The sequence below is a fragment of the Podarcis muralis genome, chromosome 8 (assembly GCF_964188315.1).
Source record: "Podarcis muralis chromosome 8, rPodMur119.hap1.1, whole genome shotgun sequence".
Lineage (NCBI taxonomy): Eukaryota > Metazoa > Chordata > Lepidosauria > Squamata > Lacertidae > Podarcis > Podarcis muralis.
This window is the reverse complement of record NC_135662.1, coordinates 90,461,298-90,488,958: the sequence shown is the minus strand read 5'-3', so window position 1 is coordinate 90,488,958 and position 27,661 is coordinate 90,461,298. Positions and strand designations below refer to the sequence as shown.

The window sequence follows — 27,661 nt, the reverse complement described above, 5'->3', positions numbered from 1 at the left end:
GGGGGCCATACCGGGGTCCTGCCCCGGAAAGTTTTCTAAGCGAATGATCAACGGGAGGTTGTCTCGCCTCGGCTTTCCCCCTTCTGGCCAGCGGCGGCGGGTTCTCCCTTCCCGAGAAAGGGGGCGGCGCTGGCGGGCCGGGAGGGGCGAGGGCGGGCGGGCCATGGGCAGCCGCGCCAGCGTGAGCAAGGAGCGCCTCGGGGTTTCGCCGGCACTGCGAGGGCCGGGCGGCAGCATCCTGGGCGGAGGCCGCGGAGGAGCGAGGCGAGGGCAGGCAGCCCCCGACCCCCGAGGGGACTCCGGCCCGCCTGGCCGCGGCGCGGCTCCCCGGGCAGCCTAGATCTCGCCGCCGCTTCGCCGCCTCCGCCCGCTTTCGCGGGGAAGCAGTGCGCGAAACTAATAACTTTCTTAAATTATTGGGGGGGCAGAGCCCCCCCAAACGAATTTTTGAGGGGGCTCGGGCCCCCTCAGGCCCCATGGAGTCGGCGCCTATGGCAGTAGTTTAACCTGGTCAACACAGGCCAGGCTCTGAATGTCAGTATACATCTATCTATTTATCTATCTATATATCTGTATCTATAGGTAGGTTGGTTGGTTGGTAGGTAGGTAGATATTAGGTTTCACCATTACCAGTTTGTGTCAGTATCTCTGTCACAGCTTAGTATGCTACAAAATCATCTCATGAATATATATTAAGGTCATAAAAATATAAAATACCGTATTTTCCGCCCTATAGGACACACTTTCCCCCCTCCAAAAATGAAGGGGAAATGTGTGTGCATCCTATGGGGCGAATGCAGGCTTTCGCTGAAGCCTGGAGAGCGAGAGGGGTCGGTGCGCACCAACCTCCAGTGGCGTAGCGTGGGGGGTGTAGGGGGGGCCGGCCGCACCGGGCGCAACATCTGGGGTTAGGGCAAATCCATGGGTTAGGGGGCGCAAATCCACAGGTTAGGGGGCGCAAATCCACGGGTTAGGGGGCGCAAATTACTTGCCTTGCCCCGGGTGCTGACAACCCACGCTACGCCGCTGCCAACCTCTCTCGCTCTCCAGGCTTCAGGAGAGCCCCACCGCCAGCCCCACAAGCTCGGGGGACAGCGGGTGGGGAAATAATTTTTTTCCCCTTTATTCCCCCCCCCAAAAAAATCTAGGTGCGTCCTATGGGCCGGTGCGTCCTATAGGGCGAAAAATATGGTGTGCATATACACATTTAGAACAATTAATGTGTGACTCACCATGCTGCAGCCGGGACAGTCAGGGCCATTCTCACAGGTTCTGTGGCGGGCCTGGATCCCGCCTCCACACTGGGATGTACAACGTTCCCAGGCACCCCAGCCAGTCCAGAACATGTGTGGAGAGCACAGCAGGTACTCATTGCAATACCTGTGAGAAGGGAAGCAAAAGAGAAAAGAAACAGTATACCTGGTCACAGCTATTTGCATTATTTAACAACAGGGTTTAGTGCTTTCACTATCAAGAAGGTACACATACATAGAATCATAGACCAATGTGAAGCGGAATATGATTGTGGTCTTACCATAATATTTTGTGGTAATATATAGGACTGGTCTCTGCTTCAAAAAGGTTACATTCAGAATTTTGAAAAAAAGGGCAAGATGGAGGATGGGGAGACGAATTGTAACAATAAGGGATGCATGTGAACAAGTGTGAGTAAAAGAACCTACATACACACATGGTGGGACTGTCGTCTTTTGAGAAAACACTGTGTAGTTATTTTACATATTTTATGTGCCATAACAAGGAACTTATTACCACATGTACCAGTGGTACAGTGGTACCTTGGGTTACATACGCTTCAGGTTACATATGCTTCAGGTTACAGACTCCACTAACCCAGAAATAGTGCTTCAGGTTAAGAACTTTGCTTCAGGATAAGAACAGAAATCGCGTGGCGGTGGCGCAGCGGCAGCGGGAGGCTCCATTAGCTAAAGTGGTCTTCAGGTTAAGAACAGTTTCAGGTTAAGAACGGACCTCCAGAACGAATTAAGTACGTAACCAGAGGTACCACTATATTCCTGTCAGGATATATTCCAGAGACCGTGACCCATCTTGATTTAGTTCAATTTTTGCTGGTAGCAGCTAAGATCTGACTTGCTAGATTTTTGAAACATGCAAATAGACCAACAATTTTAAAAGGTTGTCTGAGTTCTAGGCTATTGCAGCTATGGAAAAGAGGGAGTCTGTTCCTCTGTCAAACAGCTCTTACTGTCAGAAAGTTCTTCCTGATGTTTAGTCAGAATCTCATGTCTTGTAACTTGAATCCATTGGTTCAAGTCCTACCCTCCAAAGCAGGGGAAAACAAACTTGCTCCATTGTCTATGTGACAGCCCTTGAGATATTTGAAGATGGCTATCTATTTGAAGATGGCTATCGTATCTCTTCTCAGTCTCCTCTTTACAGGCTAAGCATACCGTACACAAGTCCCTCCACCGTTCCTCATAAGGCTTTGTTTCCAGAACCTTTATCATCTGGATTGCACACATTCCAGCTTGCCAAAATTGACTATGAAGGCCTTTTCAGTTGTGGATTTTTCAGCTGCCAAAGTTTTTGCTGCTGTTTTTTTCCTGCTTTTTTCTATGTATTGTTGTTTGTTGTATGGCTTTTATTGTAAAGCATTGTTCTTTTCTCCTGGTGCTATGTTATGCTTTATTTTCTTATAGTTTTGTAAGTTGCTTAGATACTTTTTCTGTAGCAACCAACTTATAAAAATTAATACCATGATACCTGTCAGATGCGGGTGGTGTTTGCTCGTGAGTAACCAGGCAGGACTCCAACCTGTCTTTTACAGGTTTTATTGGTGCAAACTATTTACAGTGCGGAACCAACAAGTTCATGTCCGTCTTAGTCACTTGCACGATCTGGGAGTGGCTTCTTCTGGCTTCTCCCCAACATAAGAACTTAGTCACCCCAAATCTCCTCCTCCCCTCCTTGCGTTTCACCCCCCCCCCCCCCCCCCGCGCAGGCTGGGCGATGGAAGTGGCGTGTCTGCCTCCTGGCCAGCCGGGCTAGGTGAGGCGCTTGGGCTCTCTGAGCAGCATCTTCCAGCCCTCTCCTCGCTTGGCTGGCTCCTTCCCTCTCTGCTCCACTGGAGGTGTGGCTTTCCCCACTGCTGGAGAGGAGCTGCTCCTCAGAAGCCTCATAGGCTCTCTGTATTCCCCTGCCTCCCTCCCCTGTTCCGATGGCAGTCCCCTGACAATACCCAACCGAAAATTGCCCCATATCAAGCACTACACGTTCAAGGATATTGTCCCTACTGGCAGTTATCTCTCTCTCTCTCTCTCTCTCTCTCTCTCTCTCTCTCTCTCTCTCACACACACACACACACACACACACACACACACAAAAGCACAGCAGACAACTCAAGCCCAGTACATGCACAGGACTCTCGACTGCAGCCAGAGAGTTTGTAAAAACTGTTTTGCTTTTAATAAAACAAAACGAGACATGAAGCCAACTTCACATTTTCCTCCCAGTCAGAATGAGCCACAGCACACATGTTAAATTGCTGTACCAAGCAGACAAGCCCCAGAAGCCTCCGAGTCTCATTGTGGGCGTGAATCTGCTGGAACGCAGGATTTTGAGCAAAGTCTGATTAATCCTCTTTCTGGAAGCATTTCAAGCTAGCAGGAAGTGCTTTTCCCCTGCTGCTCTTCCCCTGCCTGTTAATTTCTTCTTTTCTCAGGACCCAGAGGGCTTATGTTTTGCAGCGAGTCTGCAAAACAAGCAATGCAAGGGTTTTAGATCTGTGAAACTGGAGACCTCTGCACTGACCCTGCGTCTGGAAGTGATGAGGGCAGAAGTGAGAGGGTGACATGGAAAAATTGCCAGGCCAGTGACATGACCCTTGATGCATCGACTGAGGCCACAGTCAATCTCCCCAAAGATAGCAATTGCTATTTGAAGGTGTGGAAGGGAGAGGGGGAGGAGCGACAGATGATTAAAAACATGCACACAAGCTGGTCCCTTCCCCCCAGTGACTCCAAACTCAAGCTTGTTTCCTGGAAAAGAATTCATTGTGCTCACACAGACTTCATATTTCCCTCCATAGAATGGGAACAGATGCTCGTTCTTATGGTGACTGAGCACCTCACAAACGCAACACCAGCACACTTACAGGGTTGGGGCAGCAATACTGGCGGTATTTGGTGATGTAGCTTAGTAATAGTTATGATGAGGCAAAAGGAATTAACTACAGCAATTATCTCCACGTGTCCCAGGGCTGGGAGAAGGCTGGCAGTGACCTGCTCCCTTGCCACACCATTTACTTGCATGAGCAGTTTCTGCTTCTTTCACAGCGGTCTGGCTAGTTGCATTCTGCTTTTCATTCCACAGAACTTAGAAGATACCATCAAAGATAAAAGCCTGCTCTTTTCCACGCAGCCTGGCCCTTGGCTCCCCTCCTTGGTCATTATACCGGTGGGAAGTTTCAGACTGCGCCCAGGAAAGCCCTGGAGCTTCTGAGAACTCAGCCAGAGTGGACAGCCTCCCCAAAGGGCAGCTCTTCCTGCATTATTACAGATCTTCCCTTGCAAAGCACATCTGCAAGGAAGCCTTGGGCATCTTCTGGGTTGCTTCCCCTGAAAACTCTCCAGAAGATTTTGCAATGCCCCAGATTTTTGTTTCAGATGTGCTGGGGTCCAGAAGCAGACAGGTCAAGTTGTAAAGAGTATCCTGACAGCAGGGAATTTTAAAACCTCTGCTTTAAAGTGTGATGGAGCCTGTGTGGTGGAAGCATGAGGAACCCCAGCTCTGCCAAGCTGGAAGAGGTGAGCTTTATATAGCAATTAAAATACTTTTTAAGTATAGTCTGCTTTAATGTAACATAGATTGTTAGGCAGCTACAACCTTGAAAGCATTCTCTAGAGCTTTACAGAGCCTTAGAATACTCAGTGAAGAAATCAAAAACCAGCTGGCTAACAATCCAGTGCAGAGATCATACACTTTCCCCTGAATTGCAGGTTTCGAAGGCAGTCATGCGCCAGGCTAAAGGCACTGCAGGGAGAGGCAGAACTATGTGGCAATGCTGATTTGGGGAGATCCCAACTAAGTGAAAACTGCAACTGAATTTTTATTCCCTCAGTAACTATAAGGATGCTACAAGCAGAAATAGCAGAAATTGGAGGAGCAAAGGCTGATTGACACAAAGGAGGAGAAATGAAAGAGGTTGACAGAATCAAGGAGACACCTAAAGGTTAAGTCAATGACGAGGAGAAAGCAGCTTACCTTTCTTCCCGGTTCTGTCCCACACACACACGGCCTCCATGCCGAGGGCTTGGGTTGGTGCAAGAGCGCTGGCGGACTTGGAAGCCTATCCCACAGGAAGTGCTGCAAGGGGACCAGGATGTCCAAGGAGTCCAGCCTCCATTTCTAGAAGAATAAGGGATCAGAACTCTGAACCTACGTGGGAAACAGCTGTTTGGAAGGGATTGTGGAAATCTGGACTGAGGGGAAAGGACAGGCAAGGAAAGTGTTAAGCACCCCTTTCTCCCACTACTCCAGTGATTTTTTCTTTTAAAAATTACATCCTATACACGTCCATAGTTGACATTTTAAGGTTTATACCTAAAAGATCCTACATTTACACCTAAAACATGTATGGAGTGGCCCAAATCAATACCCATTTGCAGAAAAGTTCCCCACCCCTTCAGGTCCCCTCCTCTTTCTCTCGCTCACCTGGAGCAGTTGGCCACTTCTAGACTTGGCCCTTCACACTGCCGCCCTCCGCATTTTGGAACTGGGCTGTCACACGAGCGTCTTCTGCAGAGGCAAAAGCCCACACTGGAGCCGTCCACGTGGGAGCAAGACTTCCACTCTGACCAGGCTCCAAAATGGCCATCCACAGTCAGATTCCTTACCTAGAAAGCAAAAAGACAAGCTCTGGTTGCCATAGTTAAGGTAATAATCACAGCAGTCATGGAGCTCAGCTCTTGCTGAATTATACTGCTTTCATATGCTTGAATATTTCTCATTAAAAACAACAACAAAAAACACTTCTGCATTTCAAAAATTAGCATGCCTGGGAAAAAAGGCTTTATTTCCCTGATGTGACAGCTTTCCATACACAGGGAGTTTTTGCATATGGGGAAAATTTAAACATGGGACTTCCTCACTTTCATTATGAAGTGATACAGTCCTATGAGGACTGTACTATGATGCGATTCTGCTGGCAATGTGTGTCAATCGCTGTCATTTTACCATTTCCTCAAAATTCTAGACCAAAAGGCTTTCTCCATCTTTTCTACAAAAGGGGAAATTATCTCACTGCACACAAGACATTTTTCATTATGCATGTTGAGTATTTTTGCCTCTTCAAGACCGAGCATGTACAACTGGAGCTGCTGGATCATGGCCACAGTGTGCCCAAAACTTATTACCAGCTGTCTCACATACCAGCTGTCTCTTAGCAGAGGCAGCCAGGGTTCATCAAGCCATTCAACACCCCGAACAGCTGTGCTATATGCAGCAATCTGCAGATACTATGATTGTGTATCAAAAAGACTGGCTTCCTGCTGCCATCAACATTACCTTAGGTTCTTCGGGGAAATTGTTCAGTTCACAGTTTTGCAATTCAGTTCATACATATAGACCAGAAATAAATTGAAGTAGATACTCAGTGCATTGAGTTGAAACACAGGCTTAAAAATAAATAGGCTGAAAGTAGACAGCCATTTTAAGTGTTGTGGAAGTTGTTTCAATACACAATCTCTACCTTAAAAACCAAACACCTTGGAAGGCGGTGAATGCATGTCAGAAATCCTTCAACCACCCAACAGCATGCCTGTCTCCCTTCATCGATAGTCCACTAGCTGTAATCATTGATGATATATGATTATGTGAATGACATTGGTCACCAGTGCAACATACCTCAAGCTTAGAGAAAAGCAGCATATCCAACTAGCATTGACACAGATAAAAGGCTATCATGCAGTGCAAAGGTGTAAGAATGAAAGAAAATTAGTCTGGACTCAACAAACCCATCAGGCAGATCACCGGGAGCAAGTGTGACATTACCAAGTCCCATGAGCAAGTTAAACAAGGCTGGGAGCAACAGGCTCAAGAGACCTCCAGCCTTCCTCCCATTTGCCTGGCCTGGCATTCCTGCCTCTCCAACCCACAGCCCTCCGGGGCCAGCTTACAGCATCACTTGTCACTGGGCCCCATGGGAAGCTTCCTGGCAGTCTTCCTCTTTATCAACTTCTCCTTTCACGGAGCCCCTTCTCCTCAGACTCGGGCTCGCCTACCTAACTTGCTAGATTTTGACTGCTCAGCCCCCTGCTTCCTGTCTGAACTCTTCTGCCTCAAGACTCCCTTCTTCCCAATCTGCTCCACACCTGCATTTCCCTGAGTGCCCTGCAGCACAGCCTTGGATTCCTTCCCACTTCCTGCCAACAGCACACATCTCTTGGGATGTCCCAATCCCTGTGCCAGGCTCCGCAGCCAGCCTGACGTTCCACTTCTCTGCAACAACTGCAATTGCCAGCATCCTACAGCTGCAACAGACGGATCTTCTCTTGTTATGCTTGTGAGACTGTTGGTGGATAACTTAATGACTCAGACATACAAATCATGCTGCGTAACAGCTTGGAGAGGAAAGAAGAAAGGTTCAGCCTGTAGCTCAGATCAGAGAGACAAGAAGGCTTGAACTGACATTATTTGTGCATAATCACTTCCTTGACCCAAATACTCAGACTTACTTCTGCGGGAATCACTTGGACTCAGGGAAAAGAAGAATCTGAATTGAACTTACTGGACACAATGAGATGCTTTGCTCCCACTGACTCATACTCAGGCTTTCTTCCAGTGGTGTGCACTTCTTGAGCACCAGGTCCCAGCCGCAGTAAGGATCCTGGGATCCAACACATGCACTGGAAACACAAACCCAAAACATCAGACTGCAGTATAATCATGCACCAGGAAGGGCTTCAAGTGGGTCCACGCTCAAGAAGGCATGTGCTGTAGAGGGGCACAGAGGACTTGTCAACCTGGGAAGGGAGCCCATCTAGGAGAAGGAAAACTCTGATCCTAAATCTCTGCCAGTGTGGTGTAGTGGTTAAGAGCGGTAGTCACGTAATCTGGGTAACCGGGTTCGCGTCTCCTCCACATGCAGCTGCTGGGTGACCTTGGGCCAGTCACACTTCTTTGAAGTCTCTCAGCCCCACTCACCTCACAGAGTGTTTGTTGTGGGGGAGGAAGGGAAAGGAGATTGTTAGCCGCTTTGAGACTCCTGAAGGGGAGTGAAAGGCGGGATATCAAATCCAAACTCTTCTTCTGCTGCTGCTGCTGCCTTGTGACTATATTCATTCATGAGAAAGGCTTTGGGAGTAGACCCTGAGGAAAAACCTGTACCACCTGCCTTGTGGGACACATTAAGGAGAAGAAAAGGCTCAGGAGTGAACCCTGCACAAATCCAGAGTGGAGTCCTGAAGGCAGCTGGGTGGCGCCTTGTACACCCCCTTCCGGCAACTCCTGCAGCCAAGCTGGGGCCAAGCCTTTTGCTCTGCTTCCGTCTGGACATCAGCAAGGCTGAGAGAGGGGTCTTGTCATCTGGGCAGCCCAGGACCTTCATACATGCTGCCCAGCCTTGCACCCCCGAGGTCACTTCAGTGCTGCTAACACAGCAGTTTGACTTTACCCCCGGAGGAGCACTCCATTGTCCCTCGAGACAGATGGATACCAACAACCTGTGCTTGAGAAAGAGCTGCAGTTTCTAGCAAAAGACCTATCACACTTGACAAGTAGGGCAGAGTAGGAGGGAGAATTCTAGCCCTTCCCCAACTCTCCTCCCCATTCATCAGAGAGGTCTCAGAGGTTGAATTTCCCTACAGATAATCTCCATTTGTTGGAGCAATTAATAGTTTTCTGGAGATGTTCTACTTTGTCCCAAAAGGAAAAGCACTGTAGATTATATTACTGAGATTAGATAATTATTAAACCCTTTAATTGGAATATTAAACAATTAAAGCTTCAGCTGATTAATTGATAGGAGGCTATTTTGGATGGGTGCAATGGACCTCAACTGTCCTTGAGCACATGTGCAAACCAGAGAAACTGTGGCAACCATGCACATACCACACCACTACATGCACATACCACACCACTTTCTCCTCAGCTAGCAGTAAGTCTTGATTTTTTTGTTTGTTTTGTTTTCCCTCAAAACTCTTTATTTTATGGGGGTTGATCTTCATAGATAATGCATCTTGGAGGAACCCCACCCCCCATTCAATTAATAGATTAAGTGGAAGTTGAATGATCAAGTAAAATTCTTTAGGATTGGCTGGTGGCCCCAACAGTAATGCGTTTTTACAAATTCCTGATATCTTTGAATTCTGCACTTCTCACAGTCAGCCAGCCAGATACCTGTGTGTTTTGTAAAACAGACATCTCTTCAGTGGGATCTTCACCACACTTCTCTGAAGGCCCACAAACAGAGCACTCTGGCTGTGTAAAATCTGCAGACTCCTGATGGGCTCCCACTGCTTCTTTGGGAATATGTCAATCTCCTCCAGCAAGCAGCTGCTCGATGTTTGATTAACTGGAGCAAGTACTTTCTTAATAGTGCCATGATCTGTAACAGCAAGAGAAGGGAGTTATTTGTGAAAACAATGATGCAAGTAGAGGATGCATGCATTCCTTGCAACTCAAAGGAGACCTACGGTACGTTGCATGAAACCAACTGACACTGAATTGGCCAAATGGCCCATCTTGCAAGGTGTTGTGTAATCTGACTGGAAACAGCTCTCCAGGATTTGGACTTTCAGGCAGATTTCACTCCCAGTTCTGCGGCTTACCGGTGCTAATTTAAGATGGATGGAGATGATGGGAGCCATAATCCAACAACATCTGGGGATCCAAGGTTGAAGAACACTGTTTCAGGTGATCTAGCAGTGAATTATTGCATCCTCACATATGCAATAATTGCTGCGCTGCGCAGGAGTGTAACTGTGCTCCAGAGCACTGATTGGCCACTATTCAATCCTTATTCTCCTCTTGCCTTAGGCTTCCAGTTGCTGATCCATGGGGTGGTGAACCTGCAGCACGGGTGCCACAAGTGATACTGGTATCATAGAATTATAGAGTTCCAACTATAGAGTTGGAAGGGACCCCAAGGGTCATCTAGTCCAACCCTCTGCAATACAGGAATCTTTTGCCCAATGTGGGGCTTGAACCCATGACCCTGAGATGAAGAGTCTTTTGCCCCACTGGCTGAGCTATCCCGGCTGTGACAGAATCAGACCTGCACTTCTGCCTGCCACTCCTGATGGATGCTCTCTAGATCAACAGACTACAGGCAAAATCACCTCAAGGCATTGAAATGATTCAGTGTACACTAAAGTATGCGTTAGAATGCCACTCTCCCACCCTTTGGACCGGCAGCACACTTGACCAAAAGGTTAATCACAACTCTTGTTTGGAGTTCCTCTGGGCAGCCAGCCACTTTCCCTTCATACAAAACAAGACCAGGAATGCAATACCATGTGCAGAGAGACCCCTGAACTGTGCAACGGACTCCTGTTTGCTCCTCCCGTGGCACAAGGGCAGCCAGCCATTCTAGGGAAGGGGAGGCCTGAGAGCATCTCCTGTCCAGCGCCTCTTGTGGCCCAGTTAGGCCTGCAATTGTTGGATAAAATACCATGGGAATGATCCAGTCCAGTGAACAGGGACATAGATTAACTCCCAGCGCTTCCTTTGTATTGTGTGGAGGCCTAGATACCTAAGCTTAAGTCAAGGAAACATTCTGTTTGTTCTAATATCCCATTCTGTTCATTTCTGTTTCTGTAATTATTACCATAGATCATATTCTGTCTGGGGCTTGGAGGGAAAATTGCACTTTTTATGATTTTTCGATCGCTCATATATGCTATCCTTAGACTATTACAAAGGAAAAGTTAATTTAAAATTATATCAAAATGTAACACTGTGAAGATTAAATCTTCGTCAAGAAAACACAACAGGTCTGGGCTGGAAGCAAAGTCATGAAGAAACACCGGAGTTCAGAGCCAGGGATTTTAGCAGCAGCCACAAAAAGGTGCAAGGTCAGCGCACGATATCTAAAAAGGGAAGGCAGGATGGGAGGCATTCAGACTCACACCAAAAGTGTCCAGAGTTAGAAAGCATCTTCTTGACTTTTCCTCTGTATTAAATGTCTGGTAAGCTTTTGTCAACAGACCAATGAAGGTAGATGCTGTGGGGGTTTCTAGCTCTGAAAAATGTACCTTTCTTTTTCTCCTTCTTCTTCTTAATAATAATAATAATCATAATAATAATTTTTTATTTGTATCCCGCCCTCCCCTGCCGGAGCTGGGCTCAGAGCAGCTAACATCATATTAATAACGCAATATAAATAAAAACAAGCAATCAATTGATTAAAATGCATCCCAAAAGTAATTCAAATAAATTAAAATTAAAATCAAACTAAACAAATGGCAGTCCTCAGGTTAAATTGAAAGCGGTTAACTCTCACCAGAACCAACTGTTTCCACTGATATTATAAGGACCTGGGAAACCTCCTTCGTGCTTGTTCTTATACAAAGAGAAAATGAGTCAGACTGAACCCTGACCATAGGCCTGGCAGAACAGCTCTGTCTTGCAGGCCCTGCGAAAAGATGTCCAATCTCGCAGGGCCCTGGTCTCTTTTGAGTGAGCGTTCCACCAGGCCGGGGCCATGACTGTCTGACCACCCTGGGGCCCGGGATCTTCAGGGTGTTGTTATTAGCAGACCGTAGGGTCCTCCGTGGGACATACCAGGAGAGGCAGTCCCGTAGGTATGAGGGTCCTAGGCCGTATAGGGCAGGCTTCCTCAACCTCGACCCTTCAGATGTTTTTGGCCTACAACTCCCATGATCCCTAGCTAGTAGGACCAGTGGTCAGGGATGATGGGAATTGTAGTCTCAAAACATCTGGAGGACCGAGGTTGAGGAAGCCTGGTATAGGGCTTTAAAGATTAAAACCAGCACCTTAAACCTGACCCCGTACTCCACCAGGAAACAGTGTAGCTGGTGTAGTACCAGGTGAATGTGATCCTGTGGTGAAGACCCCGTAAGGAGTCTTGCTGCGGCATTCTGAACCTGCTGGAGTTTCTGGGTCAGTCTCAAGGGCAGCTCCACATAGAGCAAGTTACAATAATCCAGTCTGGAGGTGACCGTCGCGTGGATCACAGTGGCGAGGTCAGGGCAAGAGAGGTAAGGAGCCAACTGCTTAGCTCGGTGGAGATGTAAAAATGCCGCCTTTGTTGTAGCTGCAATCTGCACCTCCATGGAAAGGGAGGCATCAAAGGTTACACCAAACTCTTGACGGAAGGTGCTGGCACTAGTTGTGCCCCCGGCAAGGGATAGGAGTTGGCCCCCCAAGCCCATATCATCTCGACTGAGCCAAAGGACCTCTGTCTTCAAAGGATTTAACTTCAACCGGATCCCATGCAGCCATCCAGCCACGACTTCCAGTCATCTGAACAGTGTCGTCGTCGTCGTCGTCTTCTTCTTCTTCTTCTCCTTCTCCTTCTCCTTCTCCTTCTCCTCCTCCTCCTCCTCTTAAAACAGCTCTATGTAGCCACTTAGTATGGCCTCCACTATTGCTCTCTTTCCCCACAACACATTGTATCATAAGTGTCTGGTGTTGGTAACAGGGAAGTTTATAGAGGGAGAATGCTACAAGTCTATATATAGTCTCGGAGGCTAATCAGATATAATCTTTGCCAATTTCACTCCTGCAGCAAAGGTTCTTGCCAGTTTCACTGCTGCTCTTTTCAGCCTTTGCAATGGAACTCGATAATGTGCAGCTGGCACTGAATTATCCAGGGCTAGCAGCTAGGTACACAAGCCTTTGTTCAAGACAGCAAAGGCGGGAGACAGGCATGTACATATTCTGTGGACAGAACTGAAAACAGCACCAAACTTCTGAGGAAACCAGGGGACAAAGTTCCACATATCTCTGCCTGGATCCAAAAAGTGATGAGTGGAAGGAAATAGTGCTCTTTTGCAAACGTGCTAAGAGAGAGGACGCCACACTAACTATAAGGGGTAGGCTCTATAGCAATCCTCTTGTGAAAGGAGAACATGGATTTAGTTTTCCTCTTCTCATTCAGTGCTCTGAACAGCTCTTCCACACAAGGAAGAAGGGCATTTTGGGATCCATCCCTCACTGCAGTTCCCTTGCTTGTTGCAACCTTCCATGGGTCTCCACCTGCACACATTACAAGCTGGATCCTGAACACAAACTGGTTCTGACCTGATCTTCTAAGGAGAGAATTCTGAGTCTTCTGCTATGCTGCCATAGAAATTAAATCTGATGAGGACAGGAATGTTAGCATTGCAGCTGTACTGCTGCTGTAACCAGTTAATACCGAGAGTATTTCAGATGTAGTAATAGTCCCTTAGAAAGAGCTAATATGAAATATTTCAGTTAATTTCTTTCCTTATGCAACAGCATCAGGCCAGAGAAGCTGCGGCGAGGGAGGAATAGAATTTGCAGTCTAGGAGCAGCAGTCTGGAATGGCTGTGTGCAATCCTTTAATCACCAACCGTTTCCCCTCTGCACTTCCCTCCCCAGCTCCACTTATGAAGCAAGCTGACTTGTGGGTGTCCTGGCTGGAGGGGCAAAGGTGTGGGGGAGGAAAAGTGGCTGGTGAGAGAAGCAGGCAGAGAAAGATTTATGCACGTGATGATCCATTAAAAATGTGCAGATAAGTGAATTCATTTGCAAACTCCTCAGGTACATTAAAAGGCACCATCCAAAATGATAATTCATTTGAGTTCCTTGAGTCTATCTTGAGGACGCCATGAGACAATCCGCTGTACATTTTCAGAATCAAGTAAGTATTTTGACAATTGCTTGTCATGCTGTCCAAATGCTTATTCTACAGCAATAGGATAATTATGGTTATCTTTTCACATCCCTCTGAATGAGACTTCCCTCATTCAGCCTTGTCCTTTTCAGACTTGTGCTTTTAATGGCTTCATCTCTACACCCGGTGATTATTCAAAAGAAAAGGCTGTGCCTCAGTCAAAACAAAGAGTTTTGATGAAGAACAAAAGAATCAGGGAACAAAAAATTCTGTTTTCCTAACCCCTCTATCATGAGACAAACCTGTTTCTGAATGGGATGTGACTGCCTGGGTTTCCTCCCCAAAATCAGGCAATGCACATGCTCATGAAACAAAACCCAGGCCAAGCACCACATCACACATACCTAAGGACACCTCCCTCTTCTGGCGTACTATATCAGGCCTCCTGGAGAATGATCGCAACGTGCCAGTCTGCGCTATCAAACCTCTTGAATGGATGCAGTCCTATCACTCACTCGATCGAGACCAGGATGCTGAGTCCAATCAACTAACAGTATCCCCAGAAAATTTACCAGCCTGGCCTCCAGTAACTATAAATGAGGTCAAAAACCTCATTATGCAGCTAAAAAACAATAAAGCACCAGGCATTGATCACTTGCCTCCAGAACTCTTGAAATCCAATATTGATTGGTGGGCACCCCTGCTTGTGGTAATCTTCTCACTTATTGACTCATCTGGTCTACTCCCAGATGCCTCACATCTGATCTGGCTAGCTACAGACCAATCAGTTTGTTACCTATAACTAGTAAACTATATGCAAAGCACTTCTATAACAGACTGGATAGACGATGAGGTTATTCTCACCGAAGAGCAAGCAGGATTTAGGCAAGGCAGATCCACTCTAGATCATTGCTCTGTTCTAGCACATCTCATAGACAAGTAAGCTAAGAAACCACGTGGTGTGCTTTACGCAGTTTTCATCAATTTGAAAGCTGCATTTCACTCAATTTCGCGAATAAGACTCTGGGATAAGCTGAACGCCTCAAGTATAGACAAAAGACTACTGTACTTGATCAAATGCTTATATGAAGATACAGTGTTGAAAGTGTGCTGCTCCACAAATGGACAACTTACAGCATCTATACAAGCCACAAAGGGAGTCAAGCAAGGGTGTATCCTAGCCCCGGCACTGTTCAACTTGTATATAAATGACATTGTCCAGTGTCTAACATCTCCACCCCTAAATTGGCCACAAAACCCATCTCAATACTATTATATGCAGATGATGCGGTTCTTCTATCCCAAACAAAAGTAGGCCTAAAAAGACTAATCAGAGCATTTTCAGGATATTGCCAGAGAGAACAGCTGGCCGTGAATTATCGTCTTTTTCGACCTATAAGACGAACCGTATTTTTCACTCTATAAGTCGCACCAGACCATAAGAAGCACCTAGTTTTTGGAGGAGGACAACAAGAAAAAAAATATTCTGAATCCCATAAGCCAGGACAGCAAGCGGGATCGCAGCTCAGTGATTCCGCTTGCTGTCCTGGCTTATGGGATAGCTGCGCGCAGCCTCTCCCGGGCAGTGGCATGAATTCTCCCCCTGCCCGGGAGAGGCTGCGAGCGGCTAAGGCTCCCCCAAGAGCCACGCTCCCTTTAAAGAGCGCATGGAGCGTGTGTGCAGCTCTTTAAAGGGAGCACTAAGCAGAGCCTCCCGCCTGCATTCGCTCCATAACACACACACACATTTCCCCTTACTTTTTAAGAGGGGGAAAGTGCATCTTATAGAGCGAAAAATACGATACAAGAAAACAAAAGTCATGGTTTTCTGAAGAAACTATAGGGCCCATAGATGGCGCATGGACAACCAGCTAATTGAACAGGTCAAAGTTTTCAAATATCTTGGTCTTATTTTCCAGTCTACAGGGTCATGGGGAGCACACCAGAAATGTGCAAAGGAAAAAGCATCCCAAAGCGCCAAAATTCTGACACGCTTTTTCCACACAAAATGTGGTAAACATATACTCTCAGTCCTGGAAGTGTTCCAAGCTAAACCCCTAGCACAGTTGTTACATGGGGCTCAGATCTGGACAGGCACTCACCTTGCATCTACGGAAGCTGTCCAATCAAAGTTCTTAAGGCAAATTTTCTCTGTACCACCCTGTGCCCCAAACACATCATTGCGCACAGAGGCTAATCTTCCCTCAGTAGAATTACGGATCTGGCCTAAGACACTTAACTCTTGGCTTCACCTAAACTCAAATCCCCCCAGTCTAATATCCCTAGTGCTGCAAGATTGTCACAAGAGCGCCTTGTGGTTTATCACCACAACAGCTACTCACTCTGGGTTTTAGTAAAGCAAACAGTCTAATTTGTCAATGCCTAAATGAGGGACGCGGGTGGCGCTGTGGGTAAAACCTCAGCGCCTAGGACTTGCCGATCGCATGGTCGGCGGTTCGAATCCCTGCAGCAGGGTGCGCTCCCGTCGTTCAGTCCCAGCGCCTGCCAACCTAGCAGTTCGAAAGCACCCCCATGTGCAAGTAGATAAATAGGGACCGCTTACTAGCGGGAAGGTAAACAGCGTTTCCGTGTGCTGCGCTGGCTCGCCAGATGCAGCTTGTCACGCTGGCCACCTGACCCGGAAGTGTCTGCGGACAGCGCTGGCTCCCGGCCTATAGAGGGAGATGAGTGCACAACCCTAGAGTCTGTCAAGACTGGCCCGTACGGGCAGGGGTACCTTTACCTTTTAAATGATATCGAGCGCCAGAACAACTTGGCCTCAATAAGGAAATTTTGCCTATTTTCCACCTTCCTTCCCATTTTGACTCTATGGCACCCTATCTGCATAACCTAGCAATTCTAAAATATAGACACGCTTTTACTCTCACAAGATTGAATGTATTGCCCTTGGCTGTACTTGAGGGACGATTCCAACAGATTCCACATGAAAAACTCTTATGTCCCTGTGGAGATGGCAGTCCTGAGTTGGTGGCGCGTGCCCTTCTGGCTTGAACTCTTGATTAAGACTTGAGGAATGAGATTACCACCCCTCTTTTATTGTCCATTCCGGGTCGTCCAACCACTGCCACAGGGTCCTTTCTCTTGGCAGATCAAGATGAGCAGGTGACAGCAAAGGTTGTAAGGTTTTTAGCTGGGGCAATCAGAATAGGATCCACTATTTGACTATTGATTCAAAACCCTAAAATGTATTTTAGATAACTGACTTTTTATTTCTATTCTTTGTATATTGTATTGTTGTTTTATTGCTATGGCCAATAGCTGACGCAAATAAAGATTCATTCATTCATACCCCAGAAGCTTTTGCTCCTTACAGCCTTCTAAAACAGGTTGCTAGAAGCAAGCAGCCAAGTGGGGGCCCTTTCTTGATTGATTCTGTGCTTCTACAGTACCGAGGGAGAAGGCATTTTAAGACTGGTTAGGGTAAGGCAGAGGGAGCCAATGTGATACCTTCGAGACATTATTGGACTCCAGTTTCCACATCTTCCCCAGCCAGCATACTCAATGCCCAGGGAAGACGTGAGCTATGGTCCAACAATATCTGGAGGGCCCCACACTGGGGTATGGCCAGGGGATAATGACCTCTGTGACACTGAGGTATTCCTCCAAAAGAAACCTTCTCCCTGCAAATAATGGCAAGACAAGGTGCAGCCTGTTCGTCTTCTGCTGCCAGCCACAGATACTGGGCCCTTTGCCCATTCCCCAAACCACATGAGAGCCACTGTCCCATGGGGCTTCCATGGGGCTGGGATAATGTTCAAGTGACCCAAACACATAGACATGGATGGACGCCATAGTGACTTTAGCTTCCTATGGAGTTTCTGAACAGTACTCACACACTGTCCAGCTATGCCATGTTTAAAACTGCTTTTAATACTTCCTTCATTTTCAAATGTGATTTGCTCAGTGGCCCAGGAGGCCTCGGGTGAGAAACACTGGACCAGAGGTTATGAGCACAAAGTGCTGTTTTGTAGCCATGCCAGGTATACTGAAGCAGAAAGAAAGAGGGTGCAACTCCACAAAGGGCTGATGCAGGAATATATACTGATGCTTCAAAAGTAATTACTATCCACCTTTATGGAAAACTGGAGACTACAGGATAAATCTCTACAAGAAAATGTGATACTTAATTTTCTTATTTTAAAAAATCCTACGAGACTGTATTTGAGGACTTGGAAGGAGAGGGAGAGAGTGAGTGAGGAACAAGGCAAGACAGATAGAAATAGAGAAACCGCTAGTAGTGGCTCTTTCAAGATTTTTGTCAGCTCAAAGGTTCACTTCTGGTTCCTGCCCTGAGACCACACACAGACTAGAAACATCCCTGATCCACATATCCAGACTTGCACATGAACTTACCGTAAGTATGCACAGTCCAAGCACAGAGAGATTTATTCTGCTGGGCTGCGTGATAAATTGCTAATGGGCCAAGGCACAGATTTATATAGCATAGCAAACAAGTACAGTGGTACCTCTGGTTACGTATTTACCGTATTTTTCGCACCATAGGACGCACTTTTTCCCTCCTAAAAAGCAAGGGAAAATGTGTGTGCGTCCTATGGAGCGAATGCAGGCTTTCGCTGAAGCCTGGAGAGTGAGAGGGGTCGGTGCGCACCGACCCCTCTCGCTCTCCAGGCTTCAAGAAGCTATCCGCTAGCCGTGGGAGACCCAGCTCTCCCACGGCTAGCGGAGCGCTGCATTAATCCCGAAGCTTGGGGCGTGCGGAGCTCAGCGCGCCCCAAACTTCTGGGTGCGGGAAAGGTCTCCGCTAGCCCTGGGAGAGCCCCGCGACTTCGCGCGGCTCTCCCAGGGCTAGCGAAGCGCCACGCTAATCCCGAAGCTTGGGGCGTGCGGAGCTCAGCGCGCCCCAAGCTTCTGGGTGCCGGCAAGGTCTTGCTAGCCCTGGAAGAGCCCCGCGACGTCGCGTGGCTCTCCCAGGGCTAGCGAAGCGCCGCGCTAATCCCGAAGCTTGGGGCGTGCGGAGCTCAGCGCGCCCCAAGCTTCTGGGTGCCGGCAAGGTCTCGCTAGCCCTGGGAGAGCCCCGCGACGTCGCGCGGCTCTCCCAGGGCTAGCGAAGCGCCGCGCTAATCCCGAAGCTTGGGGCGTGCGGAGCTCAGCGTGCCCCAAGCTTCTGGGTGCCGGCAAGGTCTCGCTAGCCCTGGGAGAGCCCCGCGACGTCGCGGGGCTCTCCCAGGGCTAGCGAAGCACCGCGCTAATCCCGAAGCTTGGGGCGTGCGGAGCTCAGCGCGCCCCAAGCTTCGGGATTAGCGCTCCGCTAGGCTAGGCTAGCGGAGACCTTGCTGGCTCCCAGAAGCTTGGGGCGCGCTGAGCTCCGCACGCCCCAAGCTTCGGGATTAGCGCTCCGCTAGCCGTGTCTAGGCTGCGGATAGCAGCCTGCTTCCCGGAGCGTCGGGCGCCCTGAAAGGAGAGCTCCAGGCGCTTCGGGAACACATCCGCAGCGTGGGGAGCCTTGCAGGAATTCCCCACAGGGCTCCCCACGCTGCGGATAGCAGCCTGCTGCCTGGCGGGTGGGGCGCCCTGAAGCAGAGCGCCCCTCGCGCCAGGCAGACATCCGCAGAGTGGGGAGCCTTGCAGGAGTTCCCCACAGGGCTCCCCACGCTGCGGATAGCAGCCTGCCGCCCGGCGGGTGGGGCGCCCTGAAGCAGAGCGCCCCTCGCGCCAGGCATACATCCGCAGTGTGGGGAGCCCTGCAGCAGTTCCCCGCAAGGCTCCCCAAGCTGCGGATAGCAGCCTGCCGCCCGGCGGGTGGGGCGCCCTGAAGCAGAGCGCCCCGCGCACCAGGCAGACATCAGCCAGCCCCACAAGCTCGGGGGACAGCGGGGAGGCGCAGCGCCACTATCCCGCTGTTCCTCGACCTGGTTCGGTTTCCCTGACCTGCTTTTGGGGGGGAAATAAAGGGGAAATTTTTTTCCTTTCCCCCCCCCCAAAAAACTAGGTGCGTCCTATGGTCCGGTGCGTCCAATCGTGCGAAAAATACGGTAATTTGTTCCGGAGGTCCGTTCTTAACCTGAAACTGTTCTTAACCTGAAGCACCACTTTAGCTAATGGAGCCTCCCGCTGCTGCCGCGTGATTTCTGTTCTCATCCTGAAGCAAAGTTCTTAACCCGAGGTACTACTTCCAGGTTAGCGGAGTCTGTAACCTGAAGTGTTTGTAACCTAAAGCATCTGTAACTCAAGGTACCACTGTATATGTATTTGTGGCTGCAGAGGTGAACAATGGGAACCTGTCTCATTTTACCTAAGTCTGGCACTAACACCTTCCAAGCTTACCTCTTCAGGGTTAATTTCTCTTTTTTTGCTGCAACTCCCAGCCCCCCCCCCCCCACCATTAGCCATGCTGGCTGGGGCTGATAATGGGAGCCACAGTCCAACAACAACTGGAGGGTAAGGTGTTGGCTACAGAGGCAGTTTTAGCTCAACAACTTTGGGTCTATCCAGAGTGTAAATGACACACCACTGTGTCTCCAGTTACTATGGGCAAGGACACTGTGGTTCTCCTAAACAAAAACATACCCGTATACGAGGGTCAGGGAACATTCCTATATGATACAATGGATGAACATTCTTGAGCTCTGTCTGCAATTAACAGCAGCCAAGTTGAAAGAAATCCACATAATTACAACCTTGCTGCTAAAAAGACTTCTGCTACAGACACACTTTCCCAGCTAAACACTTGCTGTGCAGCTCACTGTTGTTGGTTATAAATAAAAATGAATTGAGGGAGAAGTTTTGTACACTACAGTGGTACCTCGGGTTACATATGCTTCAGGTTACAGACTCCGCTAACCCAGAAATAGTACCTCGGGTTAAGAACTTTGCTTCAGGATGAGAACAGAAATCGTGCTCCGGTGGCACGGCATCAGCAGGAGGCCCCATTAGCAAAAGTGGTGCTTCAGGTTAAGAACGGACCTCTGGAACAAATTAAGTACGTGACCAGAGGTACCACTGTATTAGTGTTTTTAAAATCTTCAGAACTCAAAAGACATACAAAAGATCATCAGTTGCATCTGAGTAATTTCTGTCTCTTAGCTTTTTCCTGGTTCATACTGCATCCCTTGGCCCTGTTTCACTTGCTTCCTTTGCTTCCCATACGATTTAATGTTTCGAGGAAAACATGCAATATGCAGATTCAAGGCTCTCCACTATAAGTCCTGCCTCCATTAGTGCTGCCAGGTAGGAGGGTAAATATCTGCAACATTACACTGTCTGAAAGTGAAGAACTCTGCAGGGTAAAATCTGGTTTAAAACTACTAAGCTGTAAATTATATATGACATTGTATTTTTAAAGCCCTGTTTTATGTATGCACACAAAGTGTGATGCATCTACAGTTATGTACTCATCATTTTTATGAATGTTATTTTATGAGTCATTTAGTGTGCATTTTGAACAGCTGGTTTTAAATTGTTGTGTTTTTATCATTTCATAAGCTATGTTGAAGGAGGGTGGTTGTATATCCTATGAAGAAGAATTTAAATGGGAAATAAATAAGTAAGATAAGATAAGGTACCATGTGGTTGCTTTGAATGAAGCACTTCAAAATTGTAAAAATATAAAAGCTGCAGCACACAGATAAACATGTAAAATTTGAAATAGTAATATGTGATCCACATCTACCTGTCACAAGCAATGCCATGAAATTCCTATGGGGATTTTGAGATGGATAATGAAATCAAGGAGACTGCAGTAATGGAAGACTTCAATTACTCCAATATAGGCTGGGTACATATGTGTTCCAGTCACAACACAGAGATTTTTTAATTTTTAAGATACCCTAAATGATTGTACCCAGAACTTTTGGTGATGGAACTGGCCAAGTAGGTGCACATGTGTCAGGGTGGAGCACACAATCCTGGACTTAAGTGGTGTCCGGAACCTGGTGTGAGATTTAAGTGTTGTTGTACCAACCGGGAACAGTGACTATGCGCTATCAAATGCAACATGTATGAAAGTGGACATTTGCTGGGAATGTCAAACATGGTCACAAGTGATTTGAAAAGAGGAACTTTGTAAAAAGGACATTGAAAGGCAAAAACAAGGGAGTGAAGTTTCTCTAAAAAGCTTGGGGGTTATTTAAAACCATGGTAATAGAAGCTCCATTAACATGTATTCCACAACAGATCAGAAAAGGTACACTGGGGCCAAGAAGATTAACAAGCAGAGTCAGACTGGTTAATGAGCAGTCCCTCCCATCAAACACCTCCACCACCTCTTCCCCCCCCAAAAAAAAATATCTGAAGCAGGGGATTTCCCAGTGCTGTTAACAAAGCATTTACCTGTGGCCAAATAGATGATGTGAAAAAGCATCTCCTTGCCTTGGACCACATCCACCACCACGTGGGAAAAACGGCTGTTGTCTTCCATGAAGTAAGGAAAGGGTGAGATGGGCTGGATCACTTCATGCATCAAAATAAATTTCTGGGCATCTTGGAGATTCCTCTCTGTCAGATTCAGATATGCGCCCTGGTCCATGGTGCCACACTGAAAAGGCATAGGTTTTCTACTATTGTCATAATAAAAGATTTAGCGAATGAAGCCAAACCCTTCATATCCCTAGATAAGAGAATCCCCAAGCTAGTTCTTACATAAATTTGTGCAGTAATGACTGGTCATTGAGCTACACAATGTACTTCAAAGAAAAATGTTTTTCCACATTGGCAAGTCATTCATACTTCCTCTGCAAATATATGACAAAATAAATATAGCAAATAATACAATTAAGGGCAATGAAAGAAAAAAGGCAGGAGGAGGGTTTTTTGGTGGCCATATAAAGGTAAAGGTACCCCTGCCCGTACGGGCCAGTCTTGACAGACTCTAGGGTTGTGCGCCCATCTCACACATGTATCCTAAATATATGGGAAGAGAATGTAGGGTTTTGACAGATGCCTCCTCCTGCAGCTGCAGCAGCAACAACTCTTCAAGGGCCCTCTTCTCTGCCATGGGGCCTTGCCTGAGACAAAAGCCAGGGTGGGACAGGAAATTCCTTGCCAAGCTCCATCTTGCCAGACCGAAGAGCGCTGGCCGGAGGCAGAGCGTCTTGCTGTGTTCTCTCAGGCTGATTAGGAAGAGGATGACCTACATATCCTCAAATTCCAAAGGGTCTAAAATCATGCTCAGGTTGAGGGTAGATTGTCTACATGTCTACCACACCACCTTTCTCCTGCCTGTACAAAGTTGCCTCCTTCCTTTCCACACAAGAGGCATGCAGAGGAGGGTAACAAGCAGAAATAATTGTTTTCCCCCCTCCTGTTGAGCAACCTCAAGGTTTCCCTGCCTTCATGTTGCCTCTGGCACTTGTACTTAACAGCCAATTAGTCACTGATGACTCTGATGGCTCAGATAGGACATCTTCCTTTTTTATTTTTCAAAACTGTTACTGGTGAGTTAGTAACAGTTATTTTTTTAAGAATAAAATGCTGCATGTGGTTACATTTAAGCAATCTTTTCTTTTTTAAAAAAAAACCAACAACCTACTTTAAAGAACAAAATCAAGTTGTGACGTTGGTCTGAGGAGGGGTGGGGTTCATGATGTCATAAGGCAGCAGCCAACCCACAGTTTGTCTGAAACAAGACAACTGTTTCATAAAATAAAGTCTTTAAGCTCTCTTTGGCTTTTAATACTCAATCATTTTGTTCTTTAAATGAGGACTGGGTGTCTTGTTCGACATCTGAAGGGGAGAAATTATCCAGTTCTGTATCCACTTGTGACTTCACTTGTGTTTGGACAGAATAATTTTGTCTCCATAGAGATGAAGTTGGGGAGAACTTGCTAAAACCTCCATAATAAAAATTGGCATTCTGCGTTTGCACACTGCCTACCCAGATTCAATGATATTTTTCTAAGGACATTCAAAGAGTACCATGTCCTTTCAAAGTTTTTCTTGCATTCCTGAGTGGGGGCTGGGAGACACTTGCAGAGAAAGAGTTGTACTACTGGTCTCATCAAGCCTCATTCTATTGCTCTTAACCTTCCTTAGAGGCTTCTCCAAAGCAGGAATTTCCAAGATTACCTCATGATTTTAGGTGACTTTTGATGGCAATTCTAACCCCAGGTCTTATCAACTTTGGCCACTGTTTTACCAATCCAAGACTTCCCAACCGGACACCCAGTGTATATAAGAAGCAGATCCTGAAAGGGCCACGAGTAGGCAAACTAAGGCCCGTGGGCCAGATCCGGCGCAATTGCCTTCTCAATCTGGCCCACAGACGGTCCAGGAATCAGCGTGTTTTTACATGAGTACAATGTGTACTTTTATTTAAAATGCATCTCTGGGTTATTTGAGAGGCATTGGAATTCGTTCATATTTTTTTTCACAATATAGTCCAACAAGGTCTGAGGGACAGTGGACCGGCCCCTTGCTGAAAAAGTCTGCTGACCCTGTGCTAGGCAGTGCTTTTTTTCAGGGGGTACTCAAGTGTACACAGTCCTGGCACCTCTTTTTTGTTGTCAAAAGTGTGGCACTTAGTGTAGCAACTTCATGGTGAGTGAAGTTTTTCTAGAAAAAAGCACTGCTGATAGAGCTATGCCACAACTTGACCCATTTAAACCTTTGGGGTCAAAAATAGTGCTTTTGGTGAGACAGAGCTTTTTTCTTCAGTTGTGAGCATGTTCACCCCTTCCCAACCCATTAACTATAATTGTTTCTCTGATTTTCTGTTACTTTGGATTGATTTTTTATTTAAACGTGTTTTCTTCCTGAGGACTGTTTTGAGGCTCTTAAATATACATATATTGTTTTATTGGCTTCAAAGCTTAGCTCTAAAGAGAACTACACAACATTGCAACTTTTCAAACAGATTCTATTGAAAATTAATGGATTTGGTTCCTGACCTCAACTCAGGATAGGTATGAGAAACAAGAACATGGCAAGTACACTGATGGAGAAGAGTGGCTCCTCTTTTTAGGGCCATTTGTATGCACCCACACGGATGTCAATGTGTGACACATGTCACTCAAAATACCCAAATGAAGCTGTTTTTAGCAGCATGTTATCATTAGAGGTGTACATCAATGCATGGTAAGGACAGAGATCACAACTGCAGTTGAACAGAAATATTTCCCTGTAGTCATAATGAGTACAGGGCTATCTCCACTCTTGCAAAACAACTAATCCCGTTTTAAATATCATTTTTATAAATTTATTCCCCCTTATTTTTGATCTCTGGAGTACACTATAGTTCAGAGTTAAAACTGGATACACATTTCCAATTTAATGAAAAGATTTACTTGCAGGGTATTAAGGGTAATTAATATAACTAATGAATAAACTGAAGTGATGCAAACCAGTAGTTTTTGCTGCTCTAATCTTGCTCCCCTGATCACATACTCCATAATGCCCAAGTTGAAACATGGCAAAATCACCAACCCTCAGGGTGGTCACCTGCCATGTGCGATGTGCTACTTTGGGTGTGCTTCCTTCTTAGTGCAGAAATGCCCTCAGTGATCTCTGAGGATGGGACATTCTGGAGCTAAGGGAGCTGGGCATGTTTAGCCTGGAGAAGAGGAGGTTAAGGGGTGATATGATAGCCATGTTCAAATATATAAAAGGATGTCACATAGAGGAGGGAGAAAGGCTGTTTTCTGCTGCTCCAGAGAAGCGGACACGGAGCAATGGATCTAAACTACAAGAAAGAAGATTCCACCTAAACATTAGGAAGAACTTCCTGACAGTAAGAGCTGTTCGACAGTGGAATTTGCTGCCAAGGAGTGTGGTGGAGTCTCCTTCTTTGGAGGTCTTTAAGCAGAGGCTTGACAACCATATGTCAGGAGTGCTCTGATGGTGTTTCCTGCTTGGCAGGGGGTTGGACTCGATGGCCCTTGTGGTCTCTTCCAACTCTATGATTCTATGATTCTATGATTCTATGATTCTATGGAGCTTGTTTGCATCAGGTGATAACATATCATTCATTCAACCAATGTAGAGGCACGGAAGGTAATTACAAGACCTCAGAGGATGCTGCTTGGAAGGCCATTTGCTTAGAGCCTCACAGAATATTCATCCATTTATCACTGTACACTAACACACACTCTCAAGTCACATTAGTGGGAATGATGGCTCGATTTGCTCATGTTTTATTCAGTCCATAGCCACATTGCCCATGACAATGGTCTGCTTTATTCCCTGGTCTAGATTAATGTCACCCATTACCAAGTGGCTGCTTAGGAAGATTTCTGCCCATTGGCTCAAAGTGAGGTTGGGCACACCACCTTCTGGTGAACCCTCACAGGGGCATTTCCTATAGCAATTTAGAGAGAGCTTCTTCCTAATCATCCCATCATGACAAGGAAACTGGAAGTATGCTGGGCTGACACACAACAATCCGCCCATCATCTCAGCTACTTTTTAAAATGCAATATCAGTTTAAAGACAATTCATATGATTCAGTACCTCCCTCCTGCCCCCACCTATTTCCCTCCAAGTACCTGAAAGTTGGGGTTAGGGTTGGGGTAAGGCAGCCAAGCAGAGCGGGAGTTCTCTTGGAACTTAAATGGCCCACTGAAGACCTGAGTTATTGCAGTCATGTTGAATACACAAACGGCTGAAACTGCTATGCTGTTCCTTAAAAAAGAAGAAGAAACACACACAAGCAACACCACACACAAACAAAAGATGAAGTACTTCAAGCAGACTGAAATACAACTCTTTCCCTTCATAGCTATAAAAGGGCACTGCTAGCATGTTAACAAAGAGGTGGGAAACCCAAGGTCCTCCTTGTGCTGCTGGACTACAGCTCCTGATCAACAGCTGGTTGGCAGATGCTGATGTGAGATGGAGTCCAACGATATCTGAAGGGCCACAGGCCACCCCTATGCTAATAGCCACATGTATTTCATCTGTGAAAGAAAGAGGCAAGAATGGTGTGGTTTGCTCATTGTCAATTTAGGGGTTGGCAGGGAGAAAAGGCATGCTTGCAGGTGCAACATCTTACTTCATTTGTTTGTCCAAACCCCTCAAAATTCTGGATCTAAGGAGGGCGGAAAGCTCTCTCTACTTATCCAGGATTTTTTTAAACAACTATCACCCACTAACATAAATTGAAATAATGAAATCTGCCACTCTGAAGCTAATAAAAAACTGTCTAGGTGGTGTGTTGTTCGATAAGAGATCGAGTGTTTTTTTGGGGGGGAGGCTCGTTTAATTTCATTTTACACAGGTTGTACAATGACAATAAAGGTGTTGTTGTTGTTGTTGTTGTTGTTGTTGTTATTATTATTATTATTATTATCTTCCATTTAGTTCCAGCGTCACTGCAGAACAGCATCTCTATGCTTCTTGACTGACTAGCCTGTGTGTATCTTAAAACACATTAAACATTTGTTTAAGATCATCATTGCCCTGGGTCGGCTAATCACCCAAAGGTTCTGCCCTCCAGGGAAAGAGATGGCACAATGCAGAGCTGCTAAGCAGGAGCGCTTTCAGTTGAGTGGCTCAGATACAGGAGCAAATTACAAGCTGGTGCTGTCAGAAAAGCACAAGGAAAACTAGCTCAGCAGAACAGCAGATTGAATTGGAAGTTTTAAGAATATTGATAAAAAGTTTAGCTGAAGCAAGATAAAAGATCTTCAGTGCTGAGTGGAAGCAGATATGGAAGTACTTCAACTAAATAATTCATGGGGTAAAACACCAGCATTATATTTATTTCTAAGAAAAGATGTAGACAGGAGTTGGTAGACTTTTACACAAAACATTCTGTTTAAGTGAAACTGTTAGAGTGATCCAACTCCCTAAAACAAGTATTCCACTACCAACACTGGGGCTACCACAACTACCAGAAAGAAGTTGATTTATATAAATTGCATTGGCTTCCAATTCAATTCATCAAGTTGT

General features: G+C 46.6%; 1 protein-coding gene across 7 annotated transcripts in view; it reads right to left on the bottom strand.

Moving 5' to 3' along the window:
* The window catches only part of SEMA5A (semaphorin 5A), a 152,986-nt gene that overhangs the window by 26,192 nt on the left and 99,133 nt on the right, over window positions 1-27,661 (bottom strand). For all 7 annotated transcript variants that reach the window (XM_077933561.1, XM_077933558.1, XM_077933559.1 and 4 more), the window contains 7 exons: window positions 26,257-26,392; window positions 22,109-22,313; window positions 9,376-9,583; window positions 7,766-7,883; window positions 5,692-5,873; window positions 5,242-5,385; window positions 1,233-1,380 (listed from right to left, as the gene is read on the bottom strand). In XM_077933561.1, the coding sequence (XP_077789687.1) occupies window positions 1,233-1,380; window positions 5,242-5,385; window positions 5,692-5,873; window positions 7,766-7,883; window positions 9,376-9,583; window positions 22,109-22,313; window positions 26,257-26,392 (1,141 nt within the window). The remainder of the gene's footprint in view (window positions 1-1,232; window positions 1,381-5,241; window positions 5,386-5,691; window positions 5,874-7,765; window positions 7,884-9,375; window positions 9,584-22,108; window positions 22,314-26,256; window positions 26,393-27,661) is intronic.